Source organism: Henckelia pumila, chromosome 4 (genome assembly GCF_033568475.1).
Source record: "Henckelia pumila isolate YLH828 chromosome 4, ASM3356847v2, whole genome shotgun sequence".
NCBI lineage: Eukaryota > Viridiplantae > Streptophyta > Magnoliopsida > Lamiales > Gesneriaceae > Henckelia > Henckelia pumila.
The window spans coordinates 210551268-210574571 of record NC_133123.1 but is presented as its reverse complement, the minus strand read 5'-3'; the positions used below and the strand labels follow the sequence as shown (position 1 = coordinate 210574571).

At 39.8% G+C, this 23304-nt stretch overlaps 1 protein-coding gene across 2 annotated transcripts in view; it reads left to right on the top strand.

Moving 5' to 3' along the window:
• LOC140865481 (uncharacterized protein At3g06530) overlaps positions 1-2141 on the top strand; it is a 28556-nt gene extending 26415 nt beyond the window's left edge. For both annotated transcript variants that reach the window (XM_073270143.1, XM_073270142.1), the window contains 2 exons: positions 607-771; positions 1335-2141. In XM_073270143.1, coding sequence (XP_073126244.1) covers positions 607-771; positions 1335-1565 — 396 coding nt within the window. In that variant the 3' untranslated portion in view covers positions 1566-2141. The remainder of the gene's footprint in view (positions 1-606; positions 772-1334) is intronic.
• The last annotated feature ends 21163 nt before the right edge of the window (positions 2142-23304 follow it).

The window sequence follows — 23304 nt, the reverse complement described above, 5'->3', positions numbered from 1 at the left end:
GTATCTTAAAATTTGTGAGGTAGGTGGGGGTTAGGAAGGAAAAGGAAGAAGACGATAACAGGCGAAGACGCACGCCATGTGATGTGGTAAGTAACGAAGGCAAATAAACCCATCGGGAACTTAAATTGGAGTTTCCTGGCCGTTCCCTTGAAATGCTTGCATCGCCTGTGTCTATATAAATGGGCCGACAACATTTGTGAACTCAAATGGAAGTTTCCTGTTTAGTGGTATACATGGCTGTTTTTTGAATAGTTATCCTTGATGGAATACAGAGGCATTTTACTGACAGTTGAACAAAACCTCATGGATCCTAAAATTTTATGACTTGGCACCATGATGGACCCCTTCAGATACCCACTCTTCTCGTCTCGTTCCACCCCCCAACCTCCCCCCGTGCATACTTCCATAATTTAAATAGTCATCCGTAATGGAGTATAGAGACATTTTACTGGTAGTTGAACAAAACCTCATTCTTACTGATTCTATGACTCGCAAAGCTTGGTGATATTGCTTATTTCATTTTTCTAGCTAGGCACTATGATGGACCACTTCAGATATCAACTCTTCCCTTCTTGTTTTTTTTGCTTACTTCCATAGCTCTTGCAGGTTCTTCTGAAACCAATTGTGACACAGCTTACCATGGATCCCCCAGTCGAGAATCACCTATGTACACCATCTGTAAAAGAAGTGGATGATTTGTTGGTTGCCTGTGTTGGTCAAATGGCTGTTGCTGCTGGCTCTGATCTTCTCTGGAAACCACTAAATCACGAGGTGACTTGAAATGGAGTTATTCCATTAGCATCCTCTATTTTACACACTGGTTTACACTGTATTTAATTTTTAAATGCATTTAGAATTTCATTGAATGATAAATGAAAATTGGTAGAAATATTTAGGCAAATTAGGAACCATACATGGTTTCCTTCCTGTGTGTTGTCTCACATCCAGCATCTCACTACCTTGGCAATTGCTGGACTAGTTGGAAAGAATCGTCGTGTGTCAAACCATTGAAAGAATGCAATTTAGCCAGCTTGTATGACTTGCTAAACCATTGAAAGAATGCAATTTAGCCAGCTTGTATGACTTGCTAAATGATTGATATTTATTGTTCCTTTTAATTTGATTGTACTTTAGGAGCTGATGCGAATCTTCCACTATGGATCATGCATCAATGATTTCTGTTGATGATATTATGCAGATTACTGCAATGTGTCATTTTGTGGTTGATTTCTACACCTGCTGTCCCTAGTCCTTTGCTTTTGAATTTAAGACGTTGAAGAAATCAAAATCTGATTCTGGTTTAATTCTTTTAATTATGTTTTCTTGGAATGTAGGTTTTGATGCAAACTCGTAGTGAAAAGGTACGTCCTCGCATCTTGGGTCTGAGAATAGTAAAATATCTAGTTGAGAAATTGAAAGAGGAATACCTGGTATTTTTGCCCGAAACTATTCCTTTCCTTGGTGAATCGCTCGAGGACGTTGAGCTACCTGTAAAGTCTCTTGCGCAAGAAATCCTCAAAGAAATGGAGATTATGAGCGGTGAAAGCCTTAAGGAGTATCTGTGATGATATATATTCTGTGAAGTTTTCGATCTTTTTGACTCCAGTTTGAACTCAAATCAAATTGAGAAACAGTCATGCCTGGTGTATCACAAGTGAGCTACGGATATTAATGGCTTGCATACGTTTGTATGGGAGAGATTATGCTACATTAGGAGATTCTTTTCCTTGCGTGAGCAGGAACCACCCCGAGACAAGGCTCTCCCATCCAATCCAAGAAATGGAGAATAGGGCCTCGCTGTTTGTACAGATGATGCCAGTTTTGTCGGAATTTCAGCAGCGAGTGAGGATATCTCAAGATAGTGAGTTTTGTTTTTCCATTTGTCTAGTTTGTAAACAATCTGCCTTTGAGGAATCTTGCAGTTGGGGCGTCTGAAACCCAATCAATTTTGGGTATAATGTATTGCCAGCAGTACATAATTCTCACTCTCATATTAGTTTATTGTCTTGCTATGCCATCAGTGTTAAGGAATCAAAATAGTCGATTCTTGCTTTATATAATCTCAGTAGATATAGAGTTGAATTTATATGTAAACGCGCGCTCATGCACACTATCTATAATAAATTTTACAAGTTTTCCTGTCAAAAATAAACTCGTGCTCTCAAGTTGATAAAGCAGGTAAACACTGGTCGGTGGTCAGGTGTTCGATTTTTTTCTTCGACTAACTGTAGCATAGAGTTTGTCTAGTGCAATTTACATGACTAACATGATTGACAGACTATTACGTTAGTTCGGGGGTTATCCAGAATGTCTCGATAAATAGCGGTTATGGATTCTTACGTCGTAAAAAAAATTACAGTAGATAGAAAAAAACTCCATTAAATTGATGAACACCCAAAAAAAATTACCCTTATACCCTTATTTTTATTTAAAAAGTAGGAAAATTATTGTAATTTTACGTAATTGACAAACACAACACTTCCCCCTCTATTTCCCACCGGATCGATCTCATCAGCCTCTCCCTTGCTTCCCAAATTGCGTAGTAGCTTTTGTTTCTTCACCGTTAACGCTTGTGTCATCATTGGCCCAAGGGCATCCACAGTAGACAAACCTCAATATGAGTTTTTTCGCGCTTTTTATTTCTTCACATTGTTGTCATGTCAAAAACAAAAAATCTCACCACTATAACAAAAAATCTTAGTTTTTTTTATGGAGCTCACACTCAATTCAAATATTTCAACTATCAATTTATTTTATATATTTATATCTTTACTATCTAATGATTGCTAAACCTCTTAAACTAACTACTTTCTCCAAATTATTGTTTAGACTAATTTATCCTTCATTAAAAATTTAATGACATATATACATCCGTCAAATTAAGAGTTCACATTCCACCAGATTAGATGAACTTTTTTTTTTTCAAATTTTTTCAGAATATTCTTATCCCAAAAATAGTGGGAAATCAGTTGATTTTTTTCTCGAACGTTTTACCCCACTACGCACATTCTCTGCTTCTCTTCATGGTGCAGATCTTTCTTTGTGCTTCTTTTCATCATCCATTTATTTCTTCTATTTTTATTTTCTCTTCCGTCCAAATTACTCTTCCTCTTTCACAGTCATTTGATCTCAATCCTCAGGTATCTACAATTCTCATATTCTTCTAACCCATCATATTTATCTTTTTATTTTCTTTTACTAACAATTTGTGTTTAACTCTCCAGGTTGACGAAAGATACTAAAAATTTATTCTTGAATTTCATTCAAATTTTCATCAAATTCGAAAAGTGTTGAAATTGTTACTGTGACGTAGAGTGTTCGAATTGTAGCAAACACAAGGCCTTGTCTTTAAGGCAGATTGTCCAGTTAAATTATGTTTTCGTCCATTGTCTTTCTCCAATTTTTATTTTGAGAATTGAAGTCGTTACCTTTGGAATTGGATTTCTAAAATCTTTTTTCTTTTTTTTTTTTCAATTGTGTTTCCAGACCTTTTTGTTTGTCATCATTTATGGAGGATTCCAGCCGTGCAAATTTCATCTCAATGACTCATTTCATGTCCAGAGACGGCGGAACCAGAAATGTTTAATCTGGTGGAGAAAAAAATTGTTTCGAAATATATTATATATATACATCTATACTATTAATTAAAGGAGATGAATGAATAGTAATTAACTTTTGGTGAGGGTTTTTTTAATATACCAATACTACCTTTAATTAGTTTTTTTGTTTTCTAAATTTTTATTTACCTTTTTTTTAACAAATCTTTTTATTTTATAATTTAATTAAAAATATTTGGAAAAAAAAATAAATTAAAAAATAAAATTATGATTGTACGAACACGCAACGCGTGCTCCGAGACGCTAGTATATATAAAGATTAATTATCAAGGATGTTGATGAAAAAATGATTAGATTGAGATTTTGAAAAAAAAATATAAAGCAACATGTCATACACTTAGAAAATTTTCATATTAAAAAATCCGAAAAGAACGCGTTTGGCAAAAACAAAAAAAAAGAACTATCTTATCACATATGAAATTTATCTTATCATAAATTATTCATATACGAATATACAAATAAGTGGACGAAGGAAATTTTAATTTAATTAAACAAAACACTTCTATATGGATTTCAAACTGATTATTTATTGAAACTCATTTGTCTTTATGTTTAGCAATAAATAAAAAAAACTTATGTCCTCTAAAAAACATAAAAAAAAAATGTAGATCCATAAAAAATATATGTTATAACTGGTAATCTGGTATTATCAATATATTATTAATTTTTAACTTTGTTCTCGATTTATTTCCCAACCGAATTCAAATGTCACGAATGCTGCAACTTAATTATAATTGGTATTTGCATTTTTTTTGTGTTATTAAAATTTAATAAAAAAAAATTTGTTGTAACTAATTACATGGTCAATTCAACTAATACAAAAAATTAGAACAAACTCAAAGACAGAAGGTGCAATGAAGCTAAACTAATGGCCAATAATGGGTATTAGAAATTTTGGGCAAAATTTACCGGGCAGTTGCCCGGTTTTGCCCATATAATACATTCGCCCCTGCTCATGTCTCACCTAATGGTATTTTTTAAAGGGTGAATTGGTGTTCAGTCCCTAAATCCAAATGCAAATTAAGAATCAGTCCCTTGTCAGAAAAAATTTGTTTGCACTCTCTGGGCCCACATTATTTTTTTCGGATAAAATTAAGTACAAAACATTGAAAATATGGTACAAATACAAGATATTTGAGCACTAATTGTTCAAGATCGAATACAAAAAATATAATTTTGATTATAAAATCTAAACATCTTTATTAATGTGAACTTGCAACATGTGTTTGAGTACTCAAAAATCATATATTTGTACCAGATCTAACACATTGGGTACTCAAAAATATTGTACCATATTTTCAATGTTTTGTACCGATTTTCATCCAAATAAGATAAATGTGTTATTAATATCAATATTTTTTGTACTCAAAAATAATATATTTATACTAGATCTAACACATTTTATACTCAAATATCATGTATTTGTACCATATTTTTCATGTTTTGTACCAAATTTCATCCGAAAAAAAACATGTGGGCCCAGGGAGTTTAAACAAAGTTTTTTTTTTTCTGACAGGAACTGATTACCAATTTAAGTTTTGATCTGAAGACTGAATTATAAATTATCGTTTTTAAATTGTTCATTTTTATTCTGTTCAGGAAATTTTTAAATATTATTTGTTTGGATATCTAATTTGAACTGCATCTAAATATGATATAGAGGTGTTTCATGTTACTGCCATATTTTGAAAATTAGTTTTTTATGTCTTCCATTTATTATAGAAACAGATTGATTGTGCATGAGTTCATGCCTACGGAATCATGTGCATCACTTGTAGGCCAAAGGATCCAAACCAATTTTTCTTGAACTTAATTGATTCACTTTTTATTTGTATGCTTCGTACACTTTCAGTATTAAATAATTTTTGCATCTTCCGTGTATAACCCAAAAAGTTTCAAATTTGAAGAATATTTATTGTTATTCAATTAAATCTTTCGGCTTTATGATTGTACCCGAGTCTTCACACTCAATTTGGTTTATAAACTTAAAATTAATTCATGATTTGTTATATTTAAAATTAAAACAGGGTTGATTTCTGATGTGGTTTTGATAAACCGAGTACCCGGGCCAACAAGGTAGATGGGTGAGCTTCATTGACAGACCGGGCTAAGTGGATTGTGAGGTGAGTCGTGAGCTGGTTTTACCAATTCCCTTCTTGCAATGATATTTGCACACAAGGAAAGCACCAAAGCTCGTTAGTGGATCGCCGGAAGGTTTTTCGACGGGGCCAGTTCGATGCTTAAGTTAGACTCAGATAAAAAGTGGGCTTATAGAGAAAACTGAGAGCAAATATAGTGATTTTAGGCTTTTAGTGAACATAACCTTGCTAATACCTGCTGCTGAAAGGTATTTATAGGCCTTAGAATGAGATGACTATTCCGCCTTTTCCGGGGAGAATGAGATGACTATTCCGCCTTTTTCGGGTAGTGGCCATGATCTGTATCGTGGATGGTTAAGTTGGCCACGTCCCTGGCTCCTTGCTTTATGGGTGATAAGGTCGGGATGTCCGGGGTCCTGACAATATGGGGAACGTGCTGACTATTCCGCCTTTTTCGGGTAGTGGCCATGATCTGTATCGTGGATGGTTAAGTTGGCCACATCCCTGGCTCCCTGCTTTATGGGTGATCAGGTCGGGATGTCCGGGGTCCTGACAATATGGGGAACGTGCTCCTGAAAAATAGGTGTTGACTGAATCATTATGACTTGGTCTTTCCTGGCCCTCTCTTCCTCAAATATCCGCCCGAGATGAGCTACTTGTCCAGCCTCGAGCTAAGATGGCTCGACCCTGGAGCTCTTACCTCCTTTCCCCGAGTACCAGCTCTGATACTAAAGCCGTCAATTTGGGTTAGGCCCGTCGGATCGGCCCGTCCCGCCACACAATTTAGTGGGTAACAAAAGGTGGGCCTAGGTGGGCCAACCCGCCTAGGCCCGCAACCCGAGCGGTTTGGCCCGCCACAGGCCTGCTGAATTAATATTTCATTTTTATTTTTATTGTACTTTATTTTTTAATGAAAGTTGTGAATTTTTTTGTATTAATTACTTTATATAAAATTTACACGTATGAAATCAATAATTAAAATGTTTATTAATATGTTTCTATTAATATTTATATATGAAATGAAATTTATAATTAATTATAATGATTTTTATTTATTTTTATTTGTAATGAGCCAACCAGCGGGCCGGCCCGCCTAACCCGCAACCCACCTTGGGTTGGGTTGGGTTGATGATTTCTAGCCCGCCGGGATGGTGAGCCAGCCCGCCCTCGACCTGCCAAAAGTTAGGTTTTTGATGGGCCGACCCGCTATGCCATGAGTTGGCCCGTCTGATAGCTCTACCTGATACCCTTAACTTCTAGGGGTATCACCACTCTTTCCTAAAATAGTCGGGCTAAAACCCTGCTTGTTGTCCCGAGTACCAACCCTGATACCCGTAACTTCCCGGGGTATCACCCCTCATTTCTAAAATAGTCGGGCTAGAACCCTGCTCGTTGTCCCGAGTACCAGCCCTGCTACCCTGTTTATTCGGCAGTAAAACTCCTGATTTTCAAAATTCAAATGAGCCAGGGCTAATGCTACCAATGACATCAGCCCTAGAAGTTGAGGCGACGAGCAGCTTGTCAGATTACGTTACACGTCCTTTCAGATGCCCGACCCACCATTACCCTGCCCGACACGATTTCCAAAACTCATCCCCTCCACCTGATTGTTTCTAATCCAACGGCCCGTATGCTTCTTCTACCGCCTATAAAGACTCACCCACCCATCAACATTTCTCACTTTCAATCTCCAGACGTCCCTCACTTCCCCTTCCTTCTGCAGCAATTGTTCTCCGACGAGCTCGTTCGATCAATTCCTTATGTTTTTCTTTGCATTTTCTCCATTTTCTTGTAAGTTCTTTCTCCTTTTTTACTTCTTCTAAATTTCCTTCATTCTCCACTTTTAAAATGTCAGAATCTGCTTCGTCTACCTCTATTGCTAATGCGCGCGGCTCCTCAAGTGTGGAGTCTGCCGCTTTACACCATAATTCCCCTCCCCATGTTTCTTCCTCCGCCCAAGTGGTGGTGGCCCCTTCCTCCTCTCGCCCCGAGAAGACCCAAGCTGGGCCCTCTAGGGACAAAGGGAAGGCTAAGGCTTCTCGCAATTCACCCCTTACACCATCTCACCAGCCAAACCCCGAAGGCCCTTGGTTCTCCTGTTTCACCAACAACCTTCGCCCGGAGTCCATAGAAGAGCTCCGATCTATGGGTAATATTCCCCTAACTTATTCCATTATTATTCCTGGCCCGATGGACAAGGCTGACCATCCCCTTGAAGGTTTCTACACCTTTTTTAGGGAGCAACTCCGAATGGGCTCCGCTTCCCGGTCCCTCCCTTTTACTATAAAATTTCCAAATTTTACAAGGTTCCCTGAACCAATTCCATCCTAATGACTTTCGCATGATGGCTGCCATCTACATTCTATTTAAAATGAATAACCTGGCCATGACCCCTGATAAGTGCAGTTTGTGTGCATTATTTCGTGATAGGTTTATGCCTATTTTGTGTGCATTCACATTGTTTTTATGTGTTTTTATGTTTTTTAGTGCATGCTTGTGTATTTCACTCCTCGGGTTGAATTTGTAGGAAAATGGATTTTTGAAGAGTGAATTACGGAACAGCTTTGTTCGAAAAATCAATTTTAATTTTAGATTAATACAAATCTGATCTTTAACGTTCAGAATAAATTTCAAGATATTTTGAAGCTTCTGTCCAAATTTCAGCTTGATCCGACGGTTAGAACTTGAGATATTAATTTTTCAAAATCGTCGCTCGGAGCAGAAAATGTGGGGGGCGCGAGCGAGATTTGAGCTCGCCCGCGCGCAAATCAGAGTTCCAGAAATCTATTTTTTTGTTGCGCGCGCGCGCGCGAGACTTCTTCCAGGCGCGCGCGCGTGTTTTGGCGTCAGATTTATTCGAGAATTCTATCTTGTGAAGGAAATTAATTGGTACAAGATCCGGACACTATAAATGGATGATATATCATATTTTGAAGGGGTCCGAAGTTTCAGAACGTAGACAACAAAGAGGAGGCGACCACAAGGCTTGGGAGAGAAGATTTCTCTTTTTTTTTTCTTCTTATTTTTATTTTTTAATTATTGTTTTCAATTATTGAGTAGTTTTTATTCAACCAAGACGGCGTGATTGGGCCGAACAAATTTATGTAGAAAACTTGGATGTTTGTTTGGGATTTTTCAGAGTTGATTTTATTTTATTGATTGTTAGATTTATATTTTTCTTGTGAATAGTCTGATCAACTGTTTGCTTGCATGTTAATCGATTTCAAGTCGACAGAGGAGGTATTGATTTTGATCACTTTGATAATCAACATATGGTAAAACCGACTAGAAATAAAATTCGGTTTCAGTGTGCGATTTGAGTGTAAACTGAATTTTCACAAATATTTAATGCACTCAAATTTGATTAGAATTATGAAAGATTAATCCGTAAATATTTGAGTAGGTTTGATTGTTCTAGAAATAGACCTTTGAACAAGATAGGAGAATTCCCGTAATTTAAGATTAAATCTGAGTCCTGAATCGGCTACATGTTACATGATTTGTTCGGTACCTGCGTGTGTCTTGATTGTCTCGTTTTAATTAAATTTTATTTCAAGTATTTTAATTCTTATTTCTTAAGCAGTTTTTACTTTTAAATTATTATTTTATTTAAATCAAATTGCTCTTTATGATTTTGTCTAGATTAAGTAAAATAATTAATTCTTGGTAATTGACTGCAGTCCCCGTGGGATCGATACTTGGACTCTCTGTCCACTTTACTATTACTTGACCTGGTACACTTGCCAGTAGATTTATATCATACCGATTTAGCCGGTCAACCCCCCTTGTGAGACCTCGGTTTTAAACATCTAATCTCGAATTAAAAAATAATTAAACATACAAGCTCCAAGATTAAAAGCAATAAAAGAATTTTTTTTAAAAAAAGAGTGCCTCGCTCGATCGGTAGAACTCAATCGATCGAGCGAGCAAGTTTTCCAAAACTCACTGCCCAGCTGAAACACCAACACCGCTCGATCGGTAAGATCCAACCGATCGAGCGGGCAACTTTTCTGCAAAACAGAAACATGGCCCAAAGTCTATCGCTCGATCGGTCAAACTCTACCGATCGAGCGATGACATTACAGAATTGAAAAACAGTAGAATTCTTGCCAAAGCTCAAGTCCAATACATTCAAAACATAACAAGGTTCATAATACATGCAACGACAACATTCAATCCACAATATTTGAATAATAGAAACTACAACCATCAACCAAGTTCGAGTTCTAAACATGCTTCAAAATATAGGCTAGATTGACATGCTGATTCGACTTCTAATCTGAATCTCACTTCTATCCCTTGATCTCGAAGCTAACCAAGACTCCTCTGACTTGATCCTGCCCTAACTGTTGCCAAGTACACATACAAAACAAAGCAACAACCGGATAACTCCGGTGAGAAAGATATTCCCAGTAAAAGCAACATAACATGCAAAAACATGTTATCCAGACGACATATACAATGCTAAGACGAATGAAATGCATGTATTTAAAATCGGGATATCAATTCTGATAAACAAGGAATTGCTGCTATGCTTTTGGGATCCCGAGGATGAGACCACGTAACAACTCACCGACTCTCCCAATCGAGGTGGTGCCACGTATTTCATAACCCTAGAATTGGTGCGACTATAAAGAGTATGCTGACATTAGGTGAACTTCTACAACTCAGGCCACTTGCAGTATAGCCCCCAAAAAGTCTAAACAAAAAGGGCCGTTCTGCCCACTGAAATCAAAGGTTTGGTTCAAGATGAATGCATAAGAAAAACATAAAGCATTTAAGCCACATAATAAAAGCTCAAACAACAAAATACAAGTCCCACATTTTAGAACAAGTATTGATGCAAGTATCTGATTTAAGGGAAACTCAAGAACCAACTGTCTCGAGTATGCTATCCCGCTAAAACGATGACGGCTTGCACCTTTTGATAAGAATAGCTCCAACTCTGGATAAGCTACAATAAAAGGTTATATCAGAAACTAAACAACCTAAACAACAACATCGATCAAGGTAAACTCTTTATCGCTCTTCGTCCAACTCTTCTACGATCGACTGCTGCTAATTCTGGGATCGACAAACTTCAAACAAATCTATGCAGAGGCAAAAGATGATCAACAACGACGAACAACCCAATTGCCAAAGTTCTACGATTCAAACGGTTCAAAATCCCAAAACTCAAACCGGAGGCACAACAACTATAAACTGATCAAACCGAAAACGCAGACAGCAGTACAACATTGCAAACAACTCAAATCAATGCTAAAACAACAACAACAAATCAAATACAACACATCTCAAAATCCCCATTTTTGAAATAGGCTTCCAAAAATCATAACAATTCTGAACGACGTTCTAATTCAAAATCGACTGAGAATAAATGATAAGAACTAGTTCAAGAACAACATAACCGAAACTCAATCGATTCTAAAAACATCCAAAAATAGAAGTACAACTGATCGGAGAAATACTTACTATAGAACGAAGCTCTCGCTGCTGTGATCTCTAATCTTCTTCAGAAATAAATTCTAACGGACGGATCGATGGGAAACTGAAACCACAAAGCTTGGAGAATGGTTTGGGAATCTCTAATGGTGGAATCGGCCAAGGGGAGGAGATGGAATGGAGAAGACAAGTCAAAGCTCTTATAAATATCTAATAAACTTGATATTTGCATTTTAGTCCCTGAAAAATCCAAAAATTGCAAAATAGACCCTGATCAAAATCAAGTCGGCTCTTGAACTCTGTAATCTCCGATTATCTTAAATAAAATTAATTAATATAAAATTAGGACGTTACAATTCTTCCCATCTAAGAAGAGATTTCGTCCTCGAAATCAATAAGAATCACAACTCATAAGATAGAAAAAAGAACAAAGGACAGTAAGAAGAAATCACGTCATCCGAATAACTCAGGAAAACACTGTCTCATGTCAGATTATGTCTCCCAAGTTGCTTCCTCAACTCCGTGATGGCTCCACTGCACTTTCACCAAAGAAATCAACTTGGTTCTAAGCTGCTTCTCCTTCCGATCAAGGATCTGAATCGGTCGCTCAAAGTAGCTTAGAGTCTTGTCAAGCTCGGCTTCGCCAGGCTGAAGAATATGAGAAGGATCTGGATGATATTTCCACAACATAGAGACGTGAAAAACGTTGTGAATACCAGATAAAGACGGAGGAAGTGCAAGTCTGTAGGCAAGATCGCCTAACTTCTTGAGAATCTCGTACGGTCTGATGAATCTCGGAGATAACTTCCCTCTCTTTCCAAATCTAATAGTGCCTCTGAAAGGAAAAATCTTAAGGAAAACTCGGTCTCCCTGCTCGAAACTCAGAGGTCTACGTCTGGTATTAGCATAATTTGCCTGTCTATCCTGAGCTAACTTCATTCTCGTCTGAATGATCTTTACTTGCTCTGCCATATCTCTAAGCATATCCGGTCCCAAATCAGGTGACTCGGACACATCGTCCCAAAACAAAGGAGATCGGCACTTCTTACCGTACAAATCCTCAAAAGGCGCCATACCAATATTCGCTTGTTAACTGTTGTTGTAAGAAAACTCGACAAGAGGCAAAGAATCCTGCCAACTAGTGCCAAAGTCTAGCACTACTGCTCGAAGCATATCCTCTAATGTCTGGATAGTCTGCTCTGACTATCCGTCGGTCTGAGGATGATACGCTGTACTCAGATACAATCGAGTACCAAGTGCCTCCTGAAGACTGTGCCAAAAGTGCGAAGTGAATCTAGGGTCTCGGTCTGAAACAATCGACTTCGGCACACTATGCAATCTCACAACATTGGTAACATACAACGCAGCCATCTGATCGTGATGATACGTCATCCTGTACGGAATAAAGCAAGCAGACTTCGTCAATCAGTCAATCACTACCCAAATAGCATCGCATCCTCGAACAGATTGCGGTAGCTTCGTGATGAAATCGATCGAACGTGATCCCATTTCCATTCAGGAACAGATAGACTGTGCAATAGACCACCCGGTCACTTCCTTTATGCTTTCACTTGCTGACAGTTCAAACATCGAGATACAAACCTCGCAACATCGCTCTTCATTCTCTTCCACCAAAACTAATTCTTCAGATCGTTATACATCTTACGTCCTCCAGGATGAATACTGAACCGACTGCAATGAGCCTCTCGGAGAATACGCTGCCTCAACTTCGAAATATCAGGCATAATAATATGGTTATTCACAAACAAAACGTTATCTCTAACTTGGAATTCAGACTGATGCCCAGATCTGACTTTCTCTACTGAAATCTGAGTGCTCGGATCAGACTTCTGTGCTTCTTTGATCAAAATAAATAACTCTGGCTCGGCTTGAATAACAAATACTCTGATAGTCTTCCTATCTGTTTCAAACTCTAAACCAGAAGTGCAACAATCATCGATCAACTGAGAAACACCGATATTATAAAGAGACAAAGAACAAAGCTTTCTGCTCAAGGAATTTGCAACTGCATTCGACTTTCCCGGGTAGTATTTGATTTCACAGTCAAAATCCTTCAACAAATCTAACCATATTCTCTGTCTCAAATTCATCTCTGCCTGTGAAAACAAGTACTTAAGGCTCTTATGGTCAGAAAAGATCTCGAAATACTTACCATAAAGATAGTGATGCCAGATCTTCAAATCAAATACGATCGCAGCGAGTTAAAGATCATGAACCGAATAACGAGTCTCGTGCGGCTTCAGCTGCTTCGAAGCATATGCTATCACATGCTTATGCTGCATAAGAACACATCCCAAGCCTCAGTTAGAAGCATCGCAATACACAGTAAAACCTCCAGTACCTGATGGAATAAAAAGAATCGGAGCACTGGTTAGTCTCCTCTTCAGATCAGCAAAACTAGCTTCATAATCTGCAGTCCAGATAAAAGGCACATTCTTCTGAGTCAGCTGGGTAATCGGCTTGGCAATAGAAGAGAATCCCTCGATGAATCGGCGATAATAACCAGCTAAACCCATAAAGCTTCGGATCTCAGGCACTGATGTCGGTCTAGGCCAATTCATAACCACTTCGATCTTGCTGGGATCGACAGAAATCCCATCTTTTGAAATTATATGACCGAGAAAGAAAACTAGATCCAACCAGTTCACAATTAGACAACTGGCAAACAATTGTTCAACCCGCAAAATCTGCAAGAAGATCCTCAAATGCTCTGCATGGTCAGTACGGTTATTTGAATAGATAAGAATATAATCGTTGAAGATAATAACAAACTCATCCAAATAGCGCTGAAAGATACGGTTCATCAAACCCATAAAAACCGCTGGAGCATTAGTCAAACCAAACGACATGACTATAAACTCGAAATGACCATACCTCGTTCTGAATGCAATCTTAGGAACATCTTCCTCATGCACTCTCAGCTGATGATAACCTGACCTCAGATCAATCTTCGAATAGACAGAAGAACCCTGCAGTTGATAAAAAAGGTCATCTATTCGGGGTAAAGGATACATGTTCTTTACCGTTGCTTGATTCAGTTGACGGTAATCAATACAGAGCCGCATAGAACCATCCTTATTTCGAACAAAGAGAACAGGAGCACCCCAAGGCAATACACTAGGTCTGATGTATCCCTTGGCAATCAAATCCTCAAGCTGTTCTTTCAATTCTCTCAATTCGACCGGTGCCATACGATACGGAGCTTTGAAAATAGGTTGAGTACCTGACACTAAATCAATGCTGAATTCAATCTCTCGAATAGGAGGAAATCCAGGAATCTCATTTGGAAAAACATCAGCAAATTCTCTAACCACTGGTATATCAACCAATTCAGGGCAGAATTTCAGTACGTCAACTGCATAAACCAAAAATCCCTCTGCACATCTCTGTAACAAACGAGCCATCGATAACACAAAAATCAAAGGAATTCTAGATCGAGAACCCTTACAGAAGAATTTCCACTCGTCTGCCATTTCAGGTCTGAATCTGACAACCTTCTGAAAACAATCGATGATTGTCGTGTACTTGGTTAAAACATCTATACCAAAAATACAGTCAAAACATGAAATCTCAAGTACAATACAGTCGAATTCTAACAAATTTTCCTCGAAACAAAGTTCATAGTTCCTGACTAATCTGACAGAAACAATTCCTCCACCCAAAGGTGAAGTAACAACTACTACAGTAGGCAAAAGCTCAGTAGGCAAAACATGCATCAACACATATTTTTCAGAGATAAAGGAATGAGAAGCGCCTGTATCTATCAATACATGAGCAGAATAATCAAAAATCATACAGTTACCTGCTATAACATCGTCAGGTGCTTCCTGAGCCTGATACTCTGTCAGGGCAAAGACTCGTGCCTGCTGTCTCGGAGGATGGTTCGCACTCGGGTTACCTCCCTGTCTGTTCTGCTGCTAAGGCTGGAAGGAGTGAACCGCAGAAGTCTGCCTCTTAGGCTGAGCTGCAGGTCTAGAAGTACTCCCACTCTAAGCTCGATCTTTACCTCTCTGAGGACACACCTGAGCAAAGTGTCCTAGCTGCTGACAGATATTGCAGTTCCCAAAAACTTCTACACACTGATCTTGGGAGTGTCTACCCCCACACTTGTTGCAGAACAAAGATGAAGATTCAAAACTCTGTCTAGAACCAAACTTCTTGGAGCCACTGGATCTAGAAGAACTGTTCCCCTGCTTCTTGAACTATTTCCCTTTGGCTCTGAAGTGATCCTTTCTGTTACCCCCACTGCTTCCTCCTTCATACCTCTGTGGTTGGTTATGATACTGTGGTGGCTGATTCTGATACTGAGACGGTTGATTCTGAGACTATCTCGGTTGCTGAGGTACAAACAAAGTTCCTCTCTGTCTTCACAAACCTGCTTCAGCTCCCTTTGCATGGTTCATGGCATCCGCAAAGTTATCAGGCCTAGCAGTGTTTACCAATGTGAAGATGTAGGGGTTCAAACCATTGATGAACTGGTCGGCTTTTGCTTCTTCATTGTCAGAAATGTGCGGTGCAAATCTCAGCAGACTGCCAAAATTGGCTACATACTCCTCGATGTTCATGTTTCCTTGCCTCAGATTGGAAAACTCGGCACCATTATCCTTTCGGTACGAAATAGGGAAAAACCGCTTATAAAATTCAGATTTGAAAATAGTCCATGTAATGACTGTACCTCGATTCTCCATAGCTCGCTTTGTCGTGATCCACCAAATCTTAGCAACACCACGAAGCTGATGAATGACTAACCTAGTTTGGCAGTCGTCTGAATAATCAAGGGAATCGAACAACTGATCAATGTCGTCCAACCAGCTCTCACAGTCAACATGATTCTCTGTACCCAGCAACAAAGGCGGGTTAAACGACTGAAACCTCTTCAGCAAGGTTTCCATAGGCGTCGCTGTGGCATCCATCTGATCAATTTCAGTACTTGCTTGCTCATTCGGAGGAGTAACTGGCGGAGGTTTTCTGTTAATAACTCGACGAGGACCCATATGATAATCAAAGGTTAGGATACTAGATATCTCAATCGCTACAATTCGGTGCCCTTTCAACTTTTCAAAAAATCGGATACCAGTCGATAACAAAACAGTTATAACTCAAGTAGTCCATGCTTTATAATTTAAATCACATAATCATGTAATTCAAATAATTCTAAAATAATAAAGCATGCTCGCATGTAATTTAAATAGTCAAACCAATAACTCAATCACATGCGAGGAGCCAATTCAAGCGGACTCGAACTACCCCTCTCACTCTAGTTCAATCAAGAACTTATCGCTCTGATACCACTTAATGTGAGACCTCGGTTCTAAACATCTAATATCGGATTAAAAAATAATTAAGCATACAAGCTCCAAGATTAAAAGCAATAAAAGAATTTTTTTTAAAAAAAAAACAGTGCCTCGCTCGATCGGTAGAACTCAACCGATCGAGCGAGCAAGTTTTCCAAAACTCACTGCCCAGCTGAAACACCAACACCGCTCAATCGGTAAGATCCAACCGATCGAGCGGACAACTTTTCTGCAAAACAAAAACATGGCCCAAAGTCCATCGCTTGATCGGTCAAACTCTACCGATCGAGCGATGACAGTACAGAATTGAAAAACGGCAGAATTCTTGCCAAAGCTCAAGTCCAATACATTCAAAACATAACAAGGTTCATAATACATGCAACGAAAACATTCAATCCACAATATTCGAATAATAGAAACTATAACCATCAACCAAGTTTGAGTTCTAAACATGCTTCAAAATATAGGCTAGATTGACATGCTGATTCGACTTTTAAACTGATTCTCACTTCTATCCCTTGATCTCGAAGCTAACCAAGCCTCCTCTGACTTGATCCTGCCCCACCTGTTGCCAAGTACACATACAAAACAAAGCAACAGCCGGATAACTCCGGTGAGAAAGATATTCCCAGTAAAAACAACATAACATGCAATACAAGAATATATCAACAACATGTTATCCAGACAACATATACAATGCTAAGATGAATGAAATTCATTTCTTTAAAATCGGGATATCAATTCTGATAAAAAAGGAATTGCTGCTATGCTTTTGGGATCCCGAGGATGAGATCACGTAACAAATCACCGACTCTCCCAATCGAGGTGGTGCCACGTATCTCATACCCCTAGACTTTGGTGCGACTATAAGGAGTATGCTGACACTATGTGAACTTCTACAACCTAGGCCACTCATAGTATAGCCCCCAAAACATCTAAACAAAAAGGGTCGTTCTGCCCGCTGAAATCAAATGTTTGGCTCAAGATGAATGCATAAGAAAAACATAAAGCATTTAAGCCACATAATAAAAGCTCAAACAACAAAATACAAGTCCCACTTTCTAGAACAAGTATTGATGCAAGTATGTGATTTAAGGAAAACTCAAGAACCAACTGTCTCGAGTATGCTATCTCGCTAAAATGATGACTGCTTGTACCTTTCGATATGAATAGCTCCAACTCTGGATAAGCTACAATAAAAGGTTATATCAAAAACTAAACAACCTAAACAACAACATCACTCAAGGTAAACTCTTTACCGCTCTTCGTCCAACTCTTCTACGATCGACTGCTGTTAATTCTGGGCTCGACAAACTTCAGATGAATCTGTACAGAGGAAAAAGATGATCAACAACGACGAACAACCCAATTGCCAAAGTTCTACGATTCAAACGATTCAAAATCTCAAAACTCAAACCAGCGGCACAACGACTATAAACTGATCAAACCGAAAATGCACATAACAGTACAACATTGAAAACAAATCAAATCAATGCTAAAACAAAAACAACAACACAAATCCAACACATCTCAAAATCCCCATTTTCAAAATAGGCTTTCGAAAATCATAACAATTCCGAACGACTCTCTAATTCAAAACCGACTGAGAATAAACGATAAGAACTCGTTCAAGAACAACATAACCGAAACTCAATCGATTCTAACAACATCCGAAAATATAAGTACAACTGATCAGAGAAATACTTACAATAGAACGAAGCTCTCGCTGCTGTGATCACTAATCTGCCTTCAGAAATAAATTCTAACGGACGGATCGATCGAAAACTGAAATAACAAAGCTTGGAGAATGGTTTGGGGCATCTCTAATGGTGGAATCAGCCAAGGGGAGGACTGAGGAGATGGAATGGAGAAGACAAGTCAAGCTCCTATAAATATCTAATAAACTTGATATTTGCATTTTAGTCCCTGAAAAATCCAAAAATTGCAAAATAGACCCTGATCAAAATCAAGTCGGCTCTTGAACTCTGTAATCTCTGATTATCTTAAATAAACTCAATTAAGATTAAATTGGGGCGTTACACCCCTTATCTTTCATTTATATTTTGCCTACCATTTTACTGAGGTAGCTTTCTCCCTAAATGCCCGACAAAATGTCCGGTTTCTGGATGACACCCATTCCTCTTGGAAGGGCTGGAAAGAAAGATTCTTTTACATTCGACTACCTTGTGCCCATAATAAATCCACCCGGTTCTTGACAGCCCTTCCTCCCCAACCTGAACTCCCTAAAACTTATAAATCTGAAGAGCCATACCTCCGCTGTCAAGAACTTGTAGAAAACAAGAAATTCCCTTCAGCCCCCCCTCCTGGAGGAGAAGAACTTGTTTGCTTATGGGCTGGGTGCCCAAGTGGTGGATCCGATGGACCAGATAGTCGATGAGTATGAAGCCCCGGGCCAACTCCGGTTATGCTTTACTGTTTTCACTTTTCTTGCCTTATTTTCATTGTTAAGCACTAACCTGTGTTATTTTCATCACTTTATTTTGTAGCAGAGCCAGCCCCGAAAAAAAGAAACCCAGGCTGATGAGGCAGGCCTTTACACAAAAGCGAGCAGCTGAGAAATAGGCTGCAAAAGAGAAAGAAAGAGCACGAGCTGCTGAGGCAGAGAGAAAATCCCAAGTCTTGCAGCTGGCCGAGGAGCGCTGAGCTTAGGGGGCCCAAAATCAAGAGCTCCCCCTCTCCAATACAATCCCTACCCTTCCGGCCTCTCAACCTTCTTCTGCCCATGAAGTGCCTACTATTCAAGGGGTCGGGGCTTCTGACCAACCAACATCGGATGTGACTGAGTCCTCCTCCCCTTTTTCCCTCAAGATAAAAGCTGTGGGGGAACCCGAGATGGTCGTTCTGAGTGACCCGTAGGAAGAGATACCCCTTCCCCCTTCCCTCCTCCCCCTTTCTCCTTATTTCCGCCCCTTTGACCCCTTCTACCAAGCTTCCTAGGGCTCCAGCCCTCCAGCTGCCCGGGACAACATCTTCATGGCCAAAGCTTCTAGCCGGAGGGTACGGATATTGAAGGACCTCTTGACCACGCCGAACAGAGCCAACTTTACCACCGGGGTCCAAACACCAAGTGCTTTGAGGGCACTAACCGCATTTTGTCTATAAGTTCTCCTTCATCCTTCCTTATCATTATAATACTTGTTTATTTTTCTAACAATTGTGTGTTTCAAGGTCTGTAAATGCTGGTGGATAGCTATGAAGATGCCACTCACTTTGGGTGAATAGAGTCGGATCGGGCTCAGATAGAAGCGGAATGGTCCAGGGCTGCTTCTGAACTATACAAGAAGATGGAGCAGGACATGGAAATGCTGAAGCAGACCCATGACCAGTTGGTGTCCAGCCTCCGATCTTCCCTCGCAACAACTGAGCAACAACTTATCTTCGCCCAACAGAGCCTATCCCAATCTCAGACAGAAACCCGCGGAACCCAAGAGACTCTGGCTTCTACCATGGCTGAACTGGAAATGGTTCGGGGTCTAACTGCAGAGGCCTAGGCCAAGGTGGCAACTTCCAAGGATAAGGCTGAGAAGGCGATGTCGGCTCTGGAAATCATCCGAAGTCCAAAGAAGAGCTCAAAGACTCTTTCCTTTCCTCAGCCGAATTCCAAAACGTTGTGGAGGACAAGTCATACTCCTTCTTCCAGACCGGCTTTTACAAATTTCGGGATCAATTTGAAGAGGCCGGCCTATGTTCTTTGGATATGAAGGACTTCCCAGACTTGGATAAGACAATTGACTCTCTTCTCGCTTCAACGGGGCCTGACGGAGCAGAAGCCTCCCAACCAAAAGAGATCCCAGCAACAGAAGGCGAGGATGCCCCAGACAACCCCGTAATTTAGGCCTTCTTTGTATTTGGACTATTGAAGCCCCACTACTTGTAATTTATTTTTATTAATACAGACTTTTTTCTTCCGTATCTTTGTCAAGTTTTTACCTCTTTCAACATCAAACTTCAAGCATGACTAAGTAGTATTCTGACCTTCAAAATAAATTCCCATGTTTAAATAATCTTGGGCTTTAGATGGGTTTCGGGGCATGCAACCTCTCGGGCTTTGTAAGGGGCCAAGACTTAGAATACCTTGGGTTTTAGATAGGTGCTGGGGCATGGGACCTCCCGTTATTTGTAAGGTACCAAAGCTTAGAATACCTTGGGCTTTGATAGGTTCCGGGGCATGGAACCTCCCGGGGTTTGTAAGGTGCCAAAGCTTAGAATAACTTGGTCTTTGATAGGTTCCGGGGCATGGAACCTCCCGGGCTTTGTAATGTGCCAAGGCTTAGAATACCTTGGGCTGGAGATAGGTGCCGGGGCCTGGAGCCTCCCGGGCTTTGTAAGGTGACAAAGCTTAGAATACCTTGGGCTTTGATAGGTGTCGGGGCATGGAAACTCCCGGGCTTTTCAAGGTGCCAAGACTTAGAATACCTTGGGCTTGAGGTACCGGGGCATGGAACCTCCCGGGCTTTGCAAGGTGCCAATGCTTAGAATACCTTGGGCTTTAGTTAGGTGCCGGGGCATGGAACCTCCTGGGATTTGCAAGGTGCCAAGACTTAGAATACCTTTGGCTTGAGATAGGTGCCGGGACCTGGAACCTCCCGGGATTTGTAAGGTGCCTAGGCTTAGAATACCTTGGGCTTTAATAGGTGCCGGGGCATGGGAACTCCCGGGCTTTGCAAGGTGCTAAGGCTTAGAATACCTTGGGCTTTGAAAGGTGCCGAGGCATGAAACCTCCCGGGATTTGCAAGGTGCCAAAGCTTAGAATACCTTGGGCTTGATAGGTGCCGGGGCATGGAACCTCCCGGGCTTTGCAAGGTGACAAGGCTTAGAATACCTTGGGATTGAGATAGGTGCTGGGGCCTAGAACCTCCCGGGATTTGTAAGGTGCCAAGGCTTAGAATACCTTGGGCTTTAGATAGGTGCCGGGGCATGGAACCTCCCGGGCTTTGTAAGAGACATTTTATTTCATAAATTAATTCTTTTATTGATAAATACCGATATTGATTACAACAGTTAAATAAAGTACTTCTTGAGATGCATTGAATTCCAGGTCCGTTTGAGTGTCCGCCCCTGGCCATCTTACAGGTACCAAGTGTTGATCCCCACCCTCCTGATTAGCTTATAAGGTCACTCCCATCTGGCATCTAACTTCCCGACCTCTCCAGCTGGGTTAGCCTTCTTCAAAACAAACCCCCTTCTTGAAATTCCCAATGTTTGACTTTTTGATTATAGGCTCTCATCACTCGAGCTCGGTAAGACTCCATCCTTTGATCTGCTTTATCCCTCCGCTCCTCTATCAAATCCAACTCCTGTGCTCGGGCCGCCACCTTTGTTTTTGCATGAGCCTGAATGCGAGATGAGGGTTGCCAAATTTTTACTGGTAAGACAGCCTCAGGTCCATATACCAAACTGAAAGGTGTCTCTTGAGTGGCTGTATGAGGTGTAGTGCGGTAGGCCCATACTACACTAGGGATCTCCTCCACCCAATCTTTCCCAACTCCATGCAATCGTGCCTGAAGTGATCGGAAAATAGTATGGTTGGTTACTTCAGTTTGCCCGTTACTATGAGGATAAGCTACCGAGGTGAAGGCCTGCTTAATGCCCATATCTGCACACCAATCTGCCAATTTCTGTCCCTGAAATTGTCGACCATTATCAAAGACCAGCTTTGTAACGCCCCATTTTTATCTTAATTGATGTTATTTGAGATAATCAGTGATTTCAGAATTCGAGACCGGAATTTTTATTGATCAGGGTCTATTTTGAAATTTTGGGAATTTTCAGGGACTAAAACGCAAAAAGTGAGTTTGTTATATTATTGAAGGCTTGACTAAGTCTCTTAGCACTTCATCATCCCCTCCAACTCTGTTTCTCTCCATTGAAGGCGAGAAAGCTTTCTTCCAAGCTTTTGTGATTTCGATTCTAGCTCGATCCGTCCGATAGAATTGATTTCTGACTTGATATCTACGATCACAGCGACGAGTGCTCCGTTTGGAAGTAAGTTTTTCTCCGATCAGTTACATTCTAGTTTTTGGATGTTGTTAGAATCATTAGAGATTCAAGTATATTGTTCTTGGCAGAGTTCTGATCGTTTATTATCTGTCGGTTTTGAATTAGAGCGACAAACAGAATTGTTATGATTTTTCTTGTCATTTTCGAAAATCTTGATTTTGAGATGTGTTGATATTGTGTTGGGTTTGATGTTTGAGGATTGGAATGAGTTTGTTGAGTTGTTGTTTAGCTGTCTGCATTTTTGGTTTGGTCAGTTTACAACCGTTATGCCGTCAGTTTGAGTTTTGGATAAAGTTTCGATGTTTTGAGTTATACCGAGCTTAGTATGAGTTTTGATATCGATTTTGATCGCTATGACTTCTTCTGATAGATTGATTTGAAGTGTTTGGAGTTGCGAGCCTTGCAATCTTGTTCAGTTTGGAAGAGTTGAGCCGGTATAGTATCGATGTCCTTCTTTATCGATTGATTTAACTTGACTTGGATATTGATTGAGGAATTGTTGTTTTCAGATTGAAGTTTTGGAACGTCAAAGAAGAGGTATAAGATGACTTTGGAATGGAATAGGACGATTAACTCGAATCCGGATTGATTCGAGTGTCCTAGAAGAAATCACATACTGCATATTTTGACTGCTTATTTGATTATATGATTGAATTTATATTGAGTGCATGAGATTACATATGCATTCATATTGAGACTTGATTTATTCAGATTGAATTAGACGATCTAGGGATTGTAGTCGAGTAGCTTGGTAGGCGATTTACTACCTTGTCGAGTAGCTCACTATAATGCCCTTGAGTCTAGAGGATT